The following is a 19,145-nucleotide window of genomic DNA, read 5'->3' as shown; positions in this document are numbered from 1 at the left end:
TCACTGCGGACCTGCTCCCTTGGCCCCGGTGTGCCCCAGCCCCAGCCTCAGTCCCGGGCTCACAGCGACCAGCTTAGCTACCCCTCTCCTGCGGCCCTGCTTCCCCCTGTGCTCAGCAATAAATGTTTTTGACCTTCATGCCCGTCTCCTCTGTGTCTGTACGGCAGAAATCACTGTCCACAGGCATGTATCAATACACCCAGATCAGATAATATTAATATCAGTGTCATTATTTGTTAACAGGGTTAAATGTTGCTAATTAAATTGATGATAGTAAAACACTGTCTGAATGAAAGACTTGATAATATATAATAAAAAAGTATTTTTTTAATAGCTACAGCATATTGATTAGCGAATACATTGATAAGATATTCTTTGCTGTTTCCGTAACAAACAGTAAAGAATCTTTGTTGTGGACACAACAGCGTTTAAATATCTTTCAAAAATTCACATCTCTGAATGACTATTTCATAGAGAAAGAAATGACTGCACATTAGTGATCAGTGTTAATACATCAAATGATTTTGGCGGGACAGAACAACCTTTTGAGGTGTTTAGATATTTCTTTCATTTTGAGGCCGTATATGAGTGGATTAAACAAAGGATGATACAGAACTATTTGTAACATCATTATTAAGCGTGCAGTTTTTGGAAAATTCGATTCGACTCGAGCTATGCTGATATCATACGCACTCAAACAGGAGAAACTGATTAAGACTAGAAGATGGGGCAAACATGTCTCTGCTGCTTTTTTCCTGACTTCTTTACAACTTCGATAGGATATAATAAGTATCTTTGTGTACGTAAAGATTATGAAGAGCATAGGGAGAATTGCGAGATCTATTAAAGCAACTACACCATATATAGCAATTACACTTGATTTTACACATTGAAGTCTGTAAATTGCATTGTTACAAAATATTCCTTGTAAAGTGACGTTACACAGTTTAGTTTCAGCACTCAGTATTACTGGGACTGCAATATGACTAGCAGGCAGAAGCCAAGATAAAACCAGGAAGATGCTCACGGTGGTTTTCCTCATGATAGTTGGATATTGCAGAGGTTTACATATAGACACATACCTGTCATAGGCCATGCCTGACAGCAGTAAGAACTCTGAGCTGCCTATAGAATAAAACACATAAAATTGGAAGAGACAGGCTGAATAAGATATGATCTGTTTCTCAGATAAAAAGTCAATCAGAAGCTTTGGGTAAATGGTAGTACTGTAAAGAACACAGTTCAGTAACAGAGCTGCAATGAAGATGTACATAGGCTCATGGAGGTTTTTGTGTATCCAGATAAGGTACACAATGGTAGAATTACTGCATATTATTAGAATATATACTGTGAGCATAATCAAAAAATAAAGATATCTGTATTTGTTAACTTCCACATGCCCTCCAAGAGTTATATATGTTCCATTTAACTCAACATCCATTAATGTTGTCTAAAATAAATGTTCAGTAAGAAAACGTACATAACCAGCCTACATGAATGGAAATTTAAAAAGAAGTCTCACTTCCAAGATAATACTAAACTTAACCTGTACTGAAGTGTTTTATTAATAATAGTAATAATAATAATAAAACAAGCAGATTATACAACCAGTGTACATGAATAATAATTAAAAAGTCTCACTATACCGATTACACCAACATTTAACCTGCACTGAAGTGGTTTATTCATTCAAAGGTACCTGACCTCCAAATGCACGTAATGAGGCACATGCTCAAGTCCAAGAGGTAAAAACTTCAGGCCTCCAGAGTTTGATGAGGTTCTTTATATATTAGTATCTATTTTGGTGGAAAGTTTAACAAGACCCCTGGAGGCTGACGCAATCTAATAAAAACTTTGCACATACTCAAACAGTCTTTCCAACTCAGCAGTGAACACAGTGTCCGAACAGGGTTTTTTTCAATGGATCAGATGTTGGCTGACTGACGGTGAGCCATTAGGTTTGTCCTTCACTAGTATGAATCTATATGATCTGTTGGTGTCTGTAGGCCAGATGACTACAGCAGATCTCCACAGTCTCTCCCCGTCGTCCACAGCAGCAGATGCTGTCTCCTTGCTACAGTGCTGACCGTGGGTTTGTGTTGCAGTCGTAATACAGTCTTGGCTTGGCTCTGCTTTCTTTTGGTGCTCACAGCCTTCCAGTAGGAGACACGGGGCTTCAGCTGTTTGCTGGTGGTAAGGAAAACTGTACACAACCTGCTTCTCAGTAGGAGCTGTGCAGACTTGTACCTGTTGACTGAAATGTTGCGGTGTTCCAACAGAGTTCCGACTTTGTGGTCGTATCAGCAGATCTGCGGCTGTATGTCTTGGTCTCTTGGGTTAAGAGAGGAGCAGAGCTGTCAACTGATTACCACCTGGTGCTGAGTTGGATCAGATAGCGGGGGAGGATGCCAGACAGACCTGGTAAACCAAAACTTGTAGTGAGAGTGAACTGGGAACGTCTGGCTGAGGCCCTGTCCTGGAGATCTTCAACTCCCACCTCTGGAAGAATTTCTCATGCATCCTCGGGAAGGATGAGGAACTGGAATCTGATTGGGCCATTTTCAGAGCCTCCATTGTGGAGATAGTTGCTAGGACTTGTGGCCAGAAGGTTGCCTGTCGTGGTGGGAACCTTAGGACCCTGCGGTGGACACCAGTGGTGAAGGAAGCCATCAGGAGAAGCCTCATCCATATCCTTGGCAGAGGTCACTGAGGTAGTCAAGGACCTCCTCAGCAGCAAGGCACCAGCCTCCCCAGGAACGTGTACTCCAGAGTGCTGGAAAGGAGGCTCAGATCGATTGTTGATCCTCAGATACACGAGGAACATACAGATTCAGTCCTGGTCATTACTGGGGGGTTACATGTGTTTTGTGGACTTGGAGAACGGATACGACCGTGTCCCCCGGGGGGTCCTGTGGAGGGTATTGCGGGAGTATGGGGTACCGGGGCCACTGCTACAAGCCATCCGGTCCTTATATAACCGAAGTGAGAGCTGTGTCCGTAATCCGACAGAAAGTCAAATACATATTACATATGTCATATATATGTCCCTTGTTCGTGATATACATGGACGGGATCTCGGGAGGAGTGTCCAGTTTGGGGACCTCAGAATTGCATCTCTGCTCTTTGCAGATGATGTGGTTCTGTTGGCTTCATCATACTGTGACCTACAGCACGCAGTCAGGTGGTTTGCCGCTGAGTGTGAACCGGTTGGGATGAGAGTCTGAGGCCACGGTTCTCTCTCGGAAAAAGGTGGATTGCTCCCTCTGGGTGGGGAGTAAGTTACTGCCTCAAGCGAAGGAGTTCAAGTATCTTGTTAGCGAGTGAGGGTAAAATGGAGCGTGAGATCGACAGGCAGATTGGTGCGGCGTCAGCAGGAATGCCGGCGTTGTACCGAACCATCCTGGTGAAGAGGGAGCTGAGCAGGAAGGCAAAGCTTTCAATTTACCACTTGATCTACGTTCCAACCCTCACCTATGGTCATGAGCGGATACAAGTGGATACAGTATCCTCGTGGCCCTTTACCTTCCCTTTGTATAAGTCACATTAACATTTATTCACTCAGTGAAGCAGCAGCTCATAGAGACGTGCCCCCACCCTGAGTCTCGACCCCCGGGTTCCTAGCTCCACCAGCCACATCACGATTCTCCTCGACCCCCTTCATCCCTCTCCTGAACCCCCCTTTCATCGTACTCGAGCGTTACAGGCTTGGATCACATTGTTGCTCTTTCTCATTATGAGAGATAAGCAATTACTGTGTCATTAATGACAAAAACGAGGCCTATTTGAAAGAAGATCGAAGATCGTTTTTTGAGGATTGGAAAGTGAAATGTACATGAGGTGGAATCAGGTCACAAACTTCCAAATATTCCCAGATGAGTTATGTAGCTTTGCAATTCATCTCGACAAACTATGACATATATGCATTATGTACACTCTGAGACAGCATTTTCCTGTACAGAACAGAAACTAATATTTTGATATATAGTGCAACACAAACTGAGCTTTATAGTGAAAGAGCAGCTTTATTGGTCATCACTCAAGGCTCTATATTGCAGGAAATGGCACTTTCAGGTGTTAATAAAAGCATACTTCTGAATAACTGCAATATATTGATTACTCATTACATTGTTCAAACTCAAGATACTCTTTATTGTTTCCATGATTTTTACAGCATGGAAACAAATCCTTATATTAAATACCTTCTAAAGCTCAGAACAGTCACGTCTCTGTATTATTACAGAAGAAATGACGGCATTATCATCACTAACTTCACTATTCCTGCAACATCACATTTAATACATTAGATCACTTTAGTTTGACAGAACAACCTCTTCAGGTGTTTAAAGATTTCTTTCATTTTTAGTCCATATATTATTGGATTGAAGAGAGGATGATACAAAACCGCTTGTAAAGTCATAATGAAACGTACAGTTTTTGGAAAATCTGATCCCACTCGAGCTGCAATGACATCATATGCACAAAAACAGGAAAAGCTGATTAAAACCAACAGGTGGGGTAAACAGGTCTGTGCAGCTTTTTTCCTGACATTTCTACTACTTCGATAGGATATTATTAGTATCCTGGTGTATGTAAAAACTATGTAGAGCAAAGGGAAAAGGGCAATGTTTAGCAGAGCAATAACACCAAATATGGACCGTGCTCTGGAAGTCACACAGTGGAGACTGTAAAGGGAATTATTACAAAAAATTGCATTTAAAGTTAAATGACAGAGTTTCATGTCAGCACTCAGTATAACTGGGAATGCAATCTGACAAGCAGGCACAAGCCAAGCTAAAGCCAGGAAGATGCTCACGGTGGTTTTCCTCATGATGGTTGCATATTGCAGAGGTTTACATATAGACACATACCTGTCATAGGCCATGGCTGACAGCAGTAAGAACTCTGAACCGCCTAAACAGTAATATAGAAAAAATTGAAAGAGACAGGCTGAATAAGATATGATCTGTTTATCAGATAAAACGTCAATTAACAACTTTGGGTACATAGCAGTGCTGAAAACAACAGAGTTCAGAAGCAAAGCTGCAATGAAAATGTACATAGGCTCATGGAGGTTCTTGTGTATCCAAATCAGGAACACAATGGTGACATTAAAGCAGATGGTTAGAATATATACTGTGAACATGATCAAAAAATAAGAATATCTGTATTTGTGCACTTCCACATGACCACCAAGAGTTATATATGTTGCATTAAGTTCATCATCCATGAATGTTGTTTAAAATAAATGTTCAGTAATAAAACTCACATAAGCAGCCTACATGAAGGAGACTTTAAAAAGAACGCTCACTTTCACAATAACACTAACCTTCAACCTGCACTGAAGTGTCTTATTCATTAACAGATACCTGATCTTCGACTTGGTGTGCAAAATTCAAGTGAGCTGTTTGAGTCGTTGGAAAGTTTTTATTAGATTGCATCACCCTCCATGGATCTCATTAAACTCTCCACCAAAATAGATACTAATATGAAAAGACCTCCATCCAACTCGGGAGGCACGAACACACACACAGGCTTCCTCTTGGTGCATCGCTGCCCTCTTGGATGAAATTCGATATTGTGGTCCATGTTCACACAGTGTTGTCAGTCTCTGCAGGGATGAAGAAGTTTCAACATATATTTTAGAGACGCACAAATCCAACTCTTTTCTCCCTTTTAGATTCTGCCGATACCGAGTACCAATCCAATCCCAGCGCTCTCTTATTCACCAATTTCAAATCTGTGTACCTCACTTGCACAGAACCCATTGGGATCCTTTTTTTGTGAAGTGTTGTGAGCCCAGGGATTGCTGTGGTGCTTCAAACTGAGTTGGCAGCCTACTGTGCCTTGACAATTGAACTGAAGTTCACAACAACAATGACTAAGTGAATCCAGGAAGAATCAGCTCCTTGGGCTCTAACTTTGTCAAATATGAAATTGGCCAAACTTACTATTCTTTCAGCCAGACTATTACTTTGGGGGTAATGGGGGCTTGATGTAACACGCTCAGTGTGCCATGAAGCTGTCGGAGATCTCCAGCACTCCATGTCTGGTGAACATAGCCTTTAGCTTTCTCGTGACAGTTCCTGTAGTAGTGCAATGCTCTTTCTGTCCAACTCAAACTATCAGCTGTAGTAGTCCACAACAACTAAGTAGACCTCTCCATTCCACAAGGACAGATTAGTTGTGATGGTCTGCCATTGCCTGTCTGGTAACTGATGTGAGATGAGAGGCTCTTTGGGATTTGAGGCCTTTCAAAGCCCAGGTATGCTGTGTGTCTGTCTTCCTTGGGTAGCGCTGAATCTTGATGTCATATTGTTGCAGCTGGAGATTCACTCTGTGCAGGCATGCTGGATAAGTGACAATCCGTCATTTTATTGTGGAGTCCGGGGGCTTGTGGTCTGACTCAGCTCCATGCCATACATGAAAGCATGGACAGATTTACAGTCAGTGACAGACAGTGAGGAGCTCCTTTTTCATTTGGGCATAAATCCCTCTGTTGGTTTCAAAGATTTTGAGGCATAGGTCCCAGCTTTCTCATAATCAGCTCTTTCACCTGCAGAAAAGCTGCGTTGTGACCTTTATCCCAAGTGAATCCACGGTCTTGATGGTGCGTTGACCTCAGACAGACTGGAGCAAACCTAGCCAGGTGAATTGCCACGTTTGAGATATTCTTCAGCTCTTCTTTGGTCGAGCCATGTCCTTGATCGCTTGAATTGTCTTTTGTGTGTGGTTGTACGCTGTCTCAAGGGAGTTTGTGCCGAACATGCTGACTTTTGTTGCAAATATCACACATTTCTCAGGATTTAGGCGTTTGCCTCGGATTGGTGTCGCGCTCCTTTTTAGTTCTGCCATAAACCAGCGGATCACCCACTGTGCCGACTGCACCACTGTGTCCTTTGGATGTCTCTGCGGTTTTTCTTTGGAATATATCTTGTGTGATATTTCCGCGAAGGAAAGGCAGAGGGAGTGGAATCTGCCAAACACTGCGGTAAAAGGGGTGAGGAAGAATGACTTGTGTGTCAGTGTGATGGCCCAGTAGCCCGACTGTGTGTCCGTAATAGTTGGATCAATGTGTATGCTGGACTCTCCCTGGTGGTGCTCTGAACAGATAGGACTAGCTTGACGTGGTTATGTGTGGAATGGGCTGCTGTTTTCATAATGTCAAACTCAAATGTTTTTGTAATATATTTTCTTCTGCGCCTCAGTTGAAAGGTGCCTTTGCGTCCAGTGTCTCTGCACCATAACCTGACAGTGGACATGTGGCTGGTCTTAGTGCGACACACATAACAAGGCATCTCATTATCTGTTGCGCCAGTATCTACTTTAAATCAGATGTTTTGTGACCGTCTCTCCTCTGTCTGGTCTCTTGATAGTCTAGTAATAGTTCTTCTGGCTCTACTGTGTACACTAGGTTTGCTTTGTGTGGCTGCTCTGAGCAGAATGTTGTGGTAATTCAATCAGTTTATTCATTGGTTTTCACATATGCATCTTGCAGCAGGGCAAATATCTTTAACACTATGCTGCTGTACTATGACCATGGCACATAGGGCTTGGTGTTGTTGTTACTTGTATTGCCTAATCTGTTTGCCCCTTTTTCTGCCCCATGTGTAAAGTCAAGCCTGAGTGAGTTTATCCATCACCCCCAGCAAGTTGGTGGCAAAATCAATCCTGTTGAAACATCTACGATTCGATTCGGATCCCGTAAATGTTGCATGTCAACCCAGCCATGGAAACAAATCCTTACATTAATTACCCTCTAGAACATTCACGTCATTCATTATTACAGAAGAAATGACGACATTATCATCACTAACTTCACTATTCCTGCAACATCACATTTAATACATTAGATCACTTTGGTTTGACAGAACAACCTCTTCAGGTGTTTAAAGATTTCTTTCATTTTTAGTCCATATATTATTGGATTGAAGAGAGGATGATACAAAACCGCTTGTAAAGTCATAATGAAACGTACAGTTTTTGGAAAATCTGATCCCACTCGAGCTGCAATGACATCATATGCACAAAAACAGGAAAAGCTGATCAAAACTATCAGGTGGGGTAAACAGGTCTGTGCAGCTTTTTTCCTGACATTTCTACTACTTCGATAGGATATTGTTAGTATCCTGGTGTATGTAAAAACTATGTAGAGCAAAGGGAAAAGGGCAATGTTTATCAGAGCAATAACACCAAATATGGACCGTGCTCTGGAAGTCACACAGTGGAGACTGTAAAGGGAATTATTACAAAAAATTGCATTTAAAGTTAAATGACAGAGTTTCATGTCAGCACTCAGTATAACTAGGAATGCAATCTGACAAGCAGGCACAAGCCAAGCTAAAGCCAGGAAGATGCTCACGGTGGTTTTCCTCATGATGGTTGCATATTGCAGAGGTTTACATATAGACACATACCTGTCATAGGCCATGCCTGACAGCAGTAAGAACTCTGAACCACTTAAGGAGTAATATAGAAAAAATTGAAAGAGACAGGCTGAATAAGATATGATCTGTTTTTCAGATAAAAAGTCAATTAACAACTTTGGGTACATAGCAGTGCTGAAAACAACAGAGTTCAGAAGCAAAGCTGCAATGAAAATGTACATAGGCTCATGGAGGTTCTTGTGTATCCAAATCAGGAACACAATGGTGACATTAAAGCAGATTATAATAATATATACTGTGAAAATAATAAAAAAATAAAAATACCTGTATTCGTCCACTTCCACATACCCACCAAGAGTTATATATGTTACATTTAATTCACCATCCATGAAGACCGTCACAAATTAAACCATTAATGAATAAGACAGACAGGTGAATGAATAAAGTGAGAAACAAGTCTTACTATGAAGATTAGATGAACATCAAACATGTGTTTGATTGGCTGATTCATTCACACATACCTGACCTTAAACTGCACTTGGTGTGTGTTCAGAAAGTGAACTGTTTGAGTCCGACGAAATATTTTAAGACATTTCTTCATCCTCCATGGATCTCATTAACTCTTCCATCATGTGAGAAACTTCTTCAAACTCTGGAGGCCTGAACTCAGAGGGGTTTTTCACCTCCTCAAACAACAATCTTACCAGTGCGAGGCCCTCGTCACGTTCACTAACTACAGTTCAACACACACAGATACTGCAGGTAAAGGTACACTGCACAACTTCATAGAAATGCAGTTTGAAGTCTTACATGCAATGATGTTGTTCATTGTTGTGCTGATTATTTCATCAGATACTGGCTTGACCCTCGAGAGTTGATTTCTGGAGGCAGTGACGAGGCCCTTAACAAGTCGGGGATTTGATTTTAAGCCATTGGCAACAACATAATTTGAAACAGCTGTAAGCAGAATTATCAAAACCCATGGAAGGCAGCTTATTAGCAACTGCTTGTGGCTGGTATTGTTTTCAACTTGTGAGTTTGTGTGTTATTTGTATGTCTGTCTGTGGACAGGTTTTGTCAACGCGACAGTGTTACAACCTGAGATCAAAATGAAGGCCGAGTGCCTTAGTCTCTGGTTTAACAACATGTGATTGAAATAGTGCAGCACAATGTTGCTTTTTACAAAGGACTTTCGGTAGGCCTCAAGGAAGTTTTGGCAAACCGGCGACTCAGGAAGGGAAAGCAGGGCTTGGCTCAAGCTGTTTTCAGCAGGGGAGGAGAACTGCTGAACCTGATATTGTCAAGCCGTGGAAAGAGAACTTTGAGGAACTCCTGAACCCGACCAACACATCCTCTGTTGAGGACGCAGAGTTCGAAGACCCGGGGAATGCCTCATCCATATCTTTGGCAGAGGTCGCTGGGGTAGTGAAGAAGCTCCTCAGAAGCAAGGCGCCAGGCTCTGGACAATGTTGCGACAATGTTGTCGCATGGAGGTCCAGGAGAGTGCCTGTGGAGTGGCAGACCAGGTTGGTGGTTCCCGCTTTTAAAAAGGGGAACCAGAGTGTGTGCCCCAGTTATCAGGGCATCACACTGCTCAGCCGCCCCGGGAAAGTTTATTCCAGAGTGCTGGAAAGGAGGCTCAAACCTCAGATACAGGAGGAACAATCCAGATTCCATCGTGGCCGTGGGCGAGTGGACCAGCTCTTTACCCTCGCAGGGTTACGGGGGGGGGTCATGGGAGTTTGCCCAACCAGTCGACATGTGTTTTGTGGACTTGGAGAAGGCTTATGACCGTTTCCCCCGAGGGGTTCCGTGGAGTGTACGTATGGGGGAAGTATGGGGTACTGGGCCGTTTATACCAGCCATCCGGTCCTTATATAACCAAAGTAAAAGCTGTGTCCGTATTATCAGCAAAAATAGATACTGGTGAGTGTTGGTCTCCGCCACAGTTGTCCCTTGTCACCAGTTCTGTTCGTGATATTCATGGACAGAATCTCAAGGCAAGAGTGTCCAGTTTGGGGACCTCAGAATTGCGTCTCTGCTCTCTGCAGATGATGTGGTTCTGTTGGCTTCATCAGACAGTGACCTACAGCATGCACTCGGGTGATTTGTAGCTGAGTGTGAACCGGTTGGGATGAGAGTCAGCACAGGTCTGAGGCCATGGTGTGCCTTCCTGCAGGCTTTCAATTTACAACTGTATCTACGTTCCAACCCTCATCTATTGTCATGAACTTTGGGTAGTGACCAAAAGAATGAGATCGTGGATAGAAATGGCTGAAATTAGTTTCCTCTGCAGGGTGGCTGGGCTGATTGGGTGAGGAGCCCAGACATCCGGAGGGAGCTTGAAGTAGAGCCACTGCTCCTTCACGTCGAAAGGAGCCAGTTGAGGTGGTTCGGGATGGATCAGGATGCCTCCTGGACACCTTCCTTTGGAGGTTTTTTTCCGGGCACGTCCAACAGGTAGGAGCCCATGGGGTAGACCCAGAACATGCCTGGGAAAGCCTCTGGATCCCCCAGGAGGAGCTGGGAAACGTTGCTGATGAGAGGGACGTCTGGACTACCTTGCTTAGCCTGCTGCCACTGCAACCCTGCCCCGGATAAGCGGAAGAAAATGGATGGATGGATGAATGAATAGGCAGTTGAATGAACTTAAGACATTAGTAGTGTGCACCAAAAACATTGGCAATGGCAATTTTATTTATATAGCACATTTCATTACAAGTAAACTCAAAGTGTGTAGCGACTATCCTGACCAGCAGTTAGTCGCTCAGCTGGGGAAGTCCTGTCTTTGACACGCTTCAAGGAATAGATGTCTAGGCAGTTTTACAGTTGGGTGAGATTCCTGTTTAATGAAGATGTAAGTTACAGCAGAATTACTTTTGTAGATTGCAAACAAAACCTGTATGATGATAAGATGGCTGGTGTGCAAGTAAGCAATAAAAACCGTGAGCTCTCCCTGTCACCCCTGCATGATGAGACGGTCTGTTACACCTGCCCTGTGCTCTACGCTGCCACCTGTGGTAAACTTAATATCAACAGCAAATAATAAACATATAAATAATGGCTCCTACAATGCACTTTGGACAAATATAAAAATATAGACACAAACATGAGAACATAATAGCAACGCAACATTGCTACTAAAAATATTTTATTTGAATTCAATATATTAACAACTTACAAGGGAAAAATCTGTGAAACAAGTGCTTTTGTGTTCAAGGCTTCAGAGTTTAAACATTAATCAACAGCATTAATTCATCTTAAAAGTCTTGACTTTTCAACATTTAAAATGTTTAACTTTATGGCCGTTATGAAATTTATCATCATAAAGCCAGAAATCATGTTACTCATATGAATGTGGGGGATCAATAAAGTATTTCTGATTCTGATTCTGATTCTGACTAATAACAAGTGTCTGTTCTGATAAATGAATAATGAAACTTATGATTCCTGATAGAATAAAACAGATTTTTGAATAATTGTCAAATTGATGAAGTTGACAATGATCTTTGATACGCGCTAGTTATCAAAACAAAACATTAACAACACTTTTCATGGACCAGACATCTAGGCCACGAAACGTACACGAACATACAATCTTAAGAAGAGGTTTCTGTACGTTATCTGTGTTAATGCAACACATCATTTTACTTGACACAACAACCTTTTGAGGTGTTTAGAGATTTCTTTCATCTTTAGTCCGTATATGATTGGATTAATGAGAGGATTATACAAAACCACTTGTAGAGTCATTATTAAACGTGCAGTTTTGGGAATATCTGATTCCAGTCTAAGTATAATGACATCATATGTACACAACAGTGAAAAGTTGATTAAAACCAGCAGGTGGGGTAAACAGGTCTGTGCAGCTTTTGTCCTGACTTCTCTACTACTTCGATAGGAAATGATGAATATCTTTGAGTATGTGAAAAATATGTAGAGCATAGGAAGAAATACAATGCTCAGCAAAACAATCATTCCATACACAGATAGCGCTCTTGAACTCACACAGTGAAGTTTGTACATTGAATTGTTACAAAAGATTCCTTTCAAAGTAAAGTTACAGAGCTTTATGTTAGCACTCCATACAGCTGCCCCCCCGACCTGACAAGCAGGCACAAGCCAGGCCAAAACCAAGAAAATACTGATAGTGGTTTTCCTCATGATAGTTGGATATTGCAGAGGTTTACATATAGACACATACCTGTCATAGGACATGGCTGCCAACAGAAAGAACTCTGAACCGCCTAAAGAGTAAAATACATGAAATTGGAAGAGACAGGCTGAATATGATATGATCTGTTTCTCAGATAAAAAGTCAATCAGAAGTTTTGGGTAGATCGCAGTGCTGAAAAGAACAGAGTTGATTAGCAAAGCTGCTATGAAGATGTACATAGGCTCATGGAGGTTTTGGTGAATCACAGTCAGGTATACAATAGTGGAATTACAGCAGATTACTAGAACATATATCGTAAGAACAATCACAAAATAAACATATCTGTATTTTTCCACTTTCACAAACCCACCGAGAGTTATATATGTTACATTTGATGCTTCATCCATTGTCAAAAATCAGCATTAATCAGTTAACCAGGAAGACAATATCACAGACATGCCGAGTAAAGAAGGCTCACTTTGTGAGGAGGGTTTACTATATAATCTGTATTTGAATGATTATTCATCCGCAGTTACCTGACTGTAAAATGCTGTTAGAATGACAGTTCAGAAAGTGCACAGTCTGAGTTTGTGAAATGTTTTAATGAGATTGCTTCACCCTCCGAGGATCTCATTAAACTCTTCGCCAAAGGAAACAACGACATGTGACCAACTTTGTCAAACTCTGGAGCCAAAAGCCTTGTTCCACCTGCTTTACTGCAGCGACCTGACACTGCAGTCACAACCGTAAATACGCCTTGTATCTATGAAAATGCAATAGCTGTGTTTATCAGTCAGTATGCTGATGTGGTGTCCCAGGCTGGGGGGTGGGGGGCCACCCTGCTGGTCTTGGTCAAATTATTGACAGCATTGCACCTACAAAAATCCAATAGGTATCTGTAACACCAAAAGCACCTAGGAGGAATGGGGTGCAAGTAAGAACACTAAAGCGTAAGTAGAGCGTAAGTGGCGGACGACCAAGCTGCTGGTTCACCTTGAAATCTTACAAAATGCATTCAAGAGCTGCAAGAAAGAAATGAAACTTTCTAGACAATCATTTCTCGACACTACACGATAACCAAAACAATGCTCAATGTCTATTCTCCGCGATTGACAAACCGCTAAACCCAGCAAGATCAATTCCTGCCGAGTTTCTCATGCCAATCAAATGCATAATGTTTCACCTACCACCTCTAATGATGCCACCCCCGAGACGTGTGAAGAATTACATTCCTTCTTCTCTCAGAAGTTCAATTTCTCCCCCAGATTCCCCAATTACAGTTGAGAAACCAACCTCAACCTTTCTGAAGGACGTTTTTAACACAGTTTCCTCCTCTAAACTGTTCCTTATCAGCTGCTTCCAGTCCTGATTGTTTTAAAAGTGCTCTTATTCAGCCACTTTTAAAAAGGCCACCTGTTCATTTCTCTGATCTTAACGATTTTGATGATTTTTTACTGTTGGGTCCCGCGAGGCTTGGTGCTGGGTCAAATCCTCTTCTCAATTTACATGCTCCCTCTTGGCCACTTTATACGCAATCATAATATCAGTTTCCATTTTTACGCAGACGACACTCAGATCTATCTAAGCTGTGACCCCGCAAACAACTTCCAGAACACTGTCAACCTGCTCAACTGCCTTCATGACATCCCAAACTAAATGCTAAAGACAAGTCAAGATAGTGCTAACACCATAACATCAAACAGTCTGGGTTCACTGTCGCATTCAATAACGCAACACTGCAGGAATCTTGATGTCATTTTTAATCAAATGTCTAGACAAACATGTTAAATCAGTGGTTCAGTCCTGCTTTCATCACCTCTGAAACATTTCTAGGTTTAGACCATTTCTCTCTGCCAAACATCTGGACTCTTGAACAGGATTTTGACTCGGCCAGGAAACATGAGCACCTTTCACCGATCCTGGCGTCCTCACAGTGGGTACCAGCTGCTGTTAGAATTGCTTTTAAGATATTGCTGATCACTTACAAAACCCTGAGAGGCCTAGCCACAAGTTATTTATCTTTTACTGCCTTATGTCCCTTCCCACCCACTGAGATCTGCAGATGCTTCGCTCCTTGTTGTTCCAAGGTCCAGATTGATTCACAAAGGTGATGGAGCATTTGCAGTCGGGGCTCCCAGACTTTGGAACTCTGCATCTTCCTTTAAAACACTTTTAAAAACTCACTTTTTTAAAGTTGCCTTTAAAAATATACCTGAGGTCTCCTGCTCCGCCACGTCCACGTTAGCTAGCTAGCAATTTGTCCGTGTTAGCAAGCAAGCTAAGTGGACTTTGTATTGGGCTCTGTTTTGGTGGGTGCCGGTCTTTTGGTGACGGTAGCGGACTGAGCTGAACATTGAGCTGAAGAGAGCTTGAACACTCTGGATAACGGGTCCTTTCTCCTGTAGTAGTTGATTAGTTTAGCTAATTAGAGGCAGATGTTTGCTAGCACCAACATGACTGCATTTCTTTGATCCTTGAGCGAGTGGTGTGATGCAGTTTTTATTTAAATGCTTATCATTTCACGTAAGTTTCTTGTTTTGCTTTCTTGGAAATTATTACAATGTTATTTTGCTGATTATTTCTATTCCAGATATGATATTTATAAGCTTAATTGCCCTGTTTCAATATTTAATAGTAGCTGCAGAACAGTAGAATTAATGATTCCCATATATGGGTGTCATTATTTGCATTTGTCACCTGCAGTATAGCATCTGTCTCTGTCACATTTTTAACCACAAACAAATATCCTGTAGGAAAGCAGGGAAACAGGAAACCAACAGCTGTCCCTCGTGTTAATGATGATGATGATTTTTGTCGACCCGTCCATCCACCCCCGACCTGCCACCTACGCACAGTTTGTCGCTCTATAACGTCACCTGACTTCTTCCTAAGCGGCTTTGCACTTGAGCGTAAACACGTTGTTTTGGGTCACTTGCTGAAATTAAACTCTTCTGTTGTGTTTTTTTGCGAGAACAGTCTCACAATGTTGCGTCTGATGAGAAGACGAGGTCATGCTCGACCCCAGGTGATTATCTCAGGTGTTGTCCAGGTCTTTTAGTCACTGAAGTGAATGTTGGCTTGTCATATGTTGGCTTGTCTTATTGAGCCCATTTCCATTATAATGTAAAACACGATGAATCAGGGAGGCGCAGAGTCAAGAGGTCAAACAACACCTGTGGGTTCAGGAGGCGTTGGCTGAAGTTCTGTTAGTGGAGAGTTTAATGAGATCCATGGAGGATGAGGCAGTCTGATAAAAACATCCCACAGACGCAAACACTTCATTTTCTTCACTTTGGCATCTGTGACTGAATAAGACCTCACAGATACATTTACAGTACAGGTAATATGTCACTGCTGTCTTCAAAGTGAGACTCTCTTCTGTTTTTATGTCTGTTACATGATCTGCCTGCCTTTCGATGAACGCTTTGGTTTGGAGAATCTTAATGGACGCTGAATTAAATGTAACATATATAACTCTTGGTGGACATGTAGAACTGTACAAATACAGATATCTTTACTTTGTGGTCATGTTCACAGTATATATTCTGATAATCTGCTGTAACTCCATCATCATATGTCTTATCTGCATTCACAAAAACCTCCATGAGCCTATGTACATCTTCATCGCAGCTCTGTTACTGAACTCTGTTCTTTTCAGCACTAATATCTACCCAAAGCTTCTGATCGACTTTCTGTCTGAAAAACAGATCATATCATATTCAGCCTGTTTCTTTCAAGCTATTTTATATTACATTCTGGTCTATTCAGAGTTCTTACTGCTGGCAGCCATGGCCTATGACAGGTATGTGTCTATATGTAAACCTCTGCAATATGCAACTATCATGAGGAAAACCACCATCAGTGTCTTTCTGGTTTTAGCCTGGTTCCTGCCGGCTTGTGAGACTGCAGTGGCAGTTGTTCTAAATGTTAATACCAAACTCTGTAGCTTTACTTTGAAAGGTTTTTTTTGTAACAATTCGATTTACAAACTTCAGTGTGTGCACTCAAGAGCTCTGAGTATATATGGTGTGTTCATGTTGCTGAATGTCGCACTTCTCCCCGTGCTCTTCATCCTTTTTACATACACCAGGATACTTATAATAGCCTATCGCAGCTGCAGAGAAGTCAGGACTAAAGCTGCACAGACCTGTTTACCCCACCTGATGGTTTTAATCAACTTTTCCTGTTTTGTTACTTATGACGTCATTATAGTTCGACTAGAGTCAGATATCCCAAAAACTACACATTTAATAATAACTTTACAAGTGGTTTTGTATCATCCTCTCTTTAATCCAATCATATACGGACTGAAGATGAAAGACATTTCTAAACACCTGAGGAGGTTGTTCTGTCTGTGAACTAATGCACTGATAATGCAGAGATGTGGTTTCATGACTGATTCACTGTATCATCATCTTTCACTGTCGACATTCTGCACACATACTGAAGCTGCTGAGATATCTCCTCAGTTTACTGTGGTGCCAGTCACATATCTGCTCATCAATAAACCTCGAACATCGTCCAAAACAGCTGATGTGTGTCTTCATTTAAGAGTGAGTCAAATACACTTCTGCAGTTAAAGCTACAGGAATAAATAGTCATATATAAAGAAAAAAGTTCAAAGAGAAATATACAAAGTAAATGTATATTTATGAGTGCCTGTTATATGATCTGCTGCCTGTTGATTAACAGTTTGGTTTTGAGAACCTTGATGAAGGCTGACTATAAATAAATATACATCAAATCGATAATACAATATATAAATATACATCAAATAGATACACCTGTGCTTGATTACTACATAAAGGTGGATTCTTACAGAGTACAGCTGCACAGAATGAGCTGCTTTAGTTTGCTCATGTTTCGATGTGAAGCGTCTCTATGAGCTGCAGGTGAAACTCGCTCGCTCACAGTATCACAGCTTAAAGAAATGGAGTGGAGTAAAAAGCACAACATCTCCCTCTGAATTGTAGCAAGTAGAAGTATATAGTGGCATGAATGGAAGTACTCGAGTAAAGTACCTCACATTTGTACAGTACATGTACTCTTGTCACCTTCCACCACTGGTTCATGGAGCTTGAGAAAGTAAATCTGTGAAGTTCAGAAGGAGAAAAACTTTACTTGTCGGTTTGACGCGATGATGACGTCATAGTGATGTCATCGAGGTTATCTATTCAATTCAATTCAATTGTATTTATATAGCGCCAAATCACAACAAAATGACACTTTACAAACAGAGCAGGTCTAGACCGACTCTTTATAATGTTATTACAGAGACCAGCAGGTCCCACCATGAGCAGCACTGCGGAGACAGAGGTTGGTTTTAAAGGCTTCAAATGTACAATAGAAAATGAGCGTGGAGTTTATATGATACTTCGTTCTTCCAGCTGTGCACGGCTTTGTCTGATCGTCGGCTTCAACACGTTCCTGTTGATGCATTTGATGTGAATCTACGATAAAACAACAGCAAGAGTTCACGTTGAGCCGGTGACGTCAGGGGGAATTACTAATAATGTGAGGATTATTAATGAAGTCACCCAAAACCCACAGAAGGTCAAAGAGTCACAACACGGTAACAAAGTTAACAGAAAGTGCATCTAAAGCTGATGTAAGGTCTTTTAGTGTGTGTGTGTGTGTGTGTGTTCCTCTGAGGAATGAATGAAACAAGCGATTTCCAATTAGCATGACGCAGTTTCTTCAGATAACAGCTGATGTAAGGACGCAGTAATGAGTGTCATTAGTGTCCTCTACTGTGACCTCCCATGTGTGTCACCTCCACTGTGAAGAACAACAGGCCAGGCCTCGGGGGGGGGGGGGGGGGGGGGGCTGCAGCCGGTCTGGAAACAGCTAATTATGACCCAGTGGTCACAGTGTCATTAACCACTAACGGCGGTCAAACTGATCCACCACGCTGTGTTATTCTTACACACAGTTTGACTTTAATTGCTCGTGTAACAAAGTTAGTGAACTAATTACCACAACAATGATGTCAGAGCTGGTCAGCAGGTCATTATCTCGTTTGTCCTCCGAGAGCAATTAAACACGTGAACGCAGCTCCAGCCTGTCAGCCCCAACAAACACGACCTGTACAATAAAACAATAATAAAATGTAATATAATATAAGTTGGTGTGTGTTTACCTTGACCACATGGCTGAATAACATACTTCTATTATTATTATTAAGTTAAATCAATAGAAGTGAATGTCACTGACTTTATTTTGAAAAGACAGAAGAATCAGGCTTTTTGTTGCTGGTGGCAACAAGGTGCCTTTAATCTGCGAAAGCAAACATTAAAGCGACACTAACTTTTGAAAGCAGAAATAAGCTACTCGCTCTCCTACAAATTAGAATTATTACATTAATGGATCATGAATATACTTAGTGATTAATGTTGCAGCTGCTGACGATGAAGCTGATTCTAACTGCCGTACATACAGCTGGGGAGCTCCACGTATGAAGACACATCATGAGTAATCGTTTGATTCTATTTTGTATTCAGAACCTGTAAAAGTTACTACAGTTATCAAATAAATGTAGCAGCTTTACAAGTACAAGTACCTCAAACCTAAGTCGAGTACTTGAGTAAATGTACTCCACCGGTACA

General features: G+C 41.7%; 5 protein-coding genes across 5 annotated transcripts; 1 reads left to right on the top strand and 4 right to left on the bottom strand.

Moving 5' to 3' along the window:
* Positions 1–514: 514 nt before the first annotated feature.
* LOC139292192 (olfactory receptor 11H2-like) lies at positions 515–1,441 on the bottom strand. The gene has a single exon (XM_070914404.1). The coding sequence runs from the start codon at positions 1,439–1,441 to the stop codon at positions 515–517; it is 927 nt and encodes a 308-aa protein (XP_070770505.1).
* Positions 1,442–4,300: 2,859 nt separating this feature from the next.
* On the bottom strand, positions 4,301–5,227 carry LOC139292220 (olfactory receptor 6N2-like). The gene has a single exon (XM_070914462.1). The coding sequence runs from the start codon at positions 5,225–5,227 to the stop codon at positions 4,301–4,303; it is 927 nt and encodes a 308-aa protein (XP_070770563.1).
* Positions 5,228–7,846: 2,619 nt separating this feature from the next.
* LOC139292229 (olfactory receptor 6K3-like) lies at positions 7,847–8,788 on the bottom strand. The gene has a single exon (XM_070914470.1). The coding sequence runs from the start codon at positions 8,771–8,773 to the stop codon at positions 7,847–7,849; it is 927 nt and encodes a 308-aa protein (XP_070770571.1). The 5' UTR covers positions 8,774–8,788.
* Positions 8,789–12,026: 3,238 nt separating this feature from the next.
* Positions 12,027–13,052, bottom strand: LOC139292203 (olfactory receptor 10A2-like; the record flags this gene model as incomplete). The annotated part of the gene is made up of 2 exons (XM_070914423.1): positions 12,027–12,631; positions 13,037–13,052. Coding segments are annotated over 2 exons (621 nt in total), but the record flags the coding sequence as incomplete, so codon positions are not given.
* A 2,922-nt stretch (positions 13,053–15,974) lies between these two features.
* Positions 15,975–16,898, top strand: LOC139292700 (olfactory receptor 4D6-like). The gene has a single exon (XM_070915064.1). It carries the CDS (start codon positions 15,984–15,986, stop codon positions 16,896–16,898), a length of 915 nt encoding a protein of 304 aa, XP_070771165.1. The 5' UTR covers positions 15,975–15,983.
* Positions 16,899–19,145: the final 2,247 nt, after the last annotated feature.

This window comes from Enoplosus armatus, chromosome 11 (assembly GCF_043641665.1).
Source record: "Enoplosus armatus isolate fEnoArm2 chromosome 11, fEnoArm2.hap1, whole genome shotgun sequence".
NCBI lineage: Eukaryota > Metazoa > Chordata > Actinopteri > Centrarchiformes > Enoplosidae > Enoplosus > Enoplosus armatus.
This window is presented reverse-complemented; position numbering and strand designations above follow the sequence as displayed.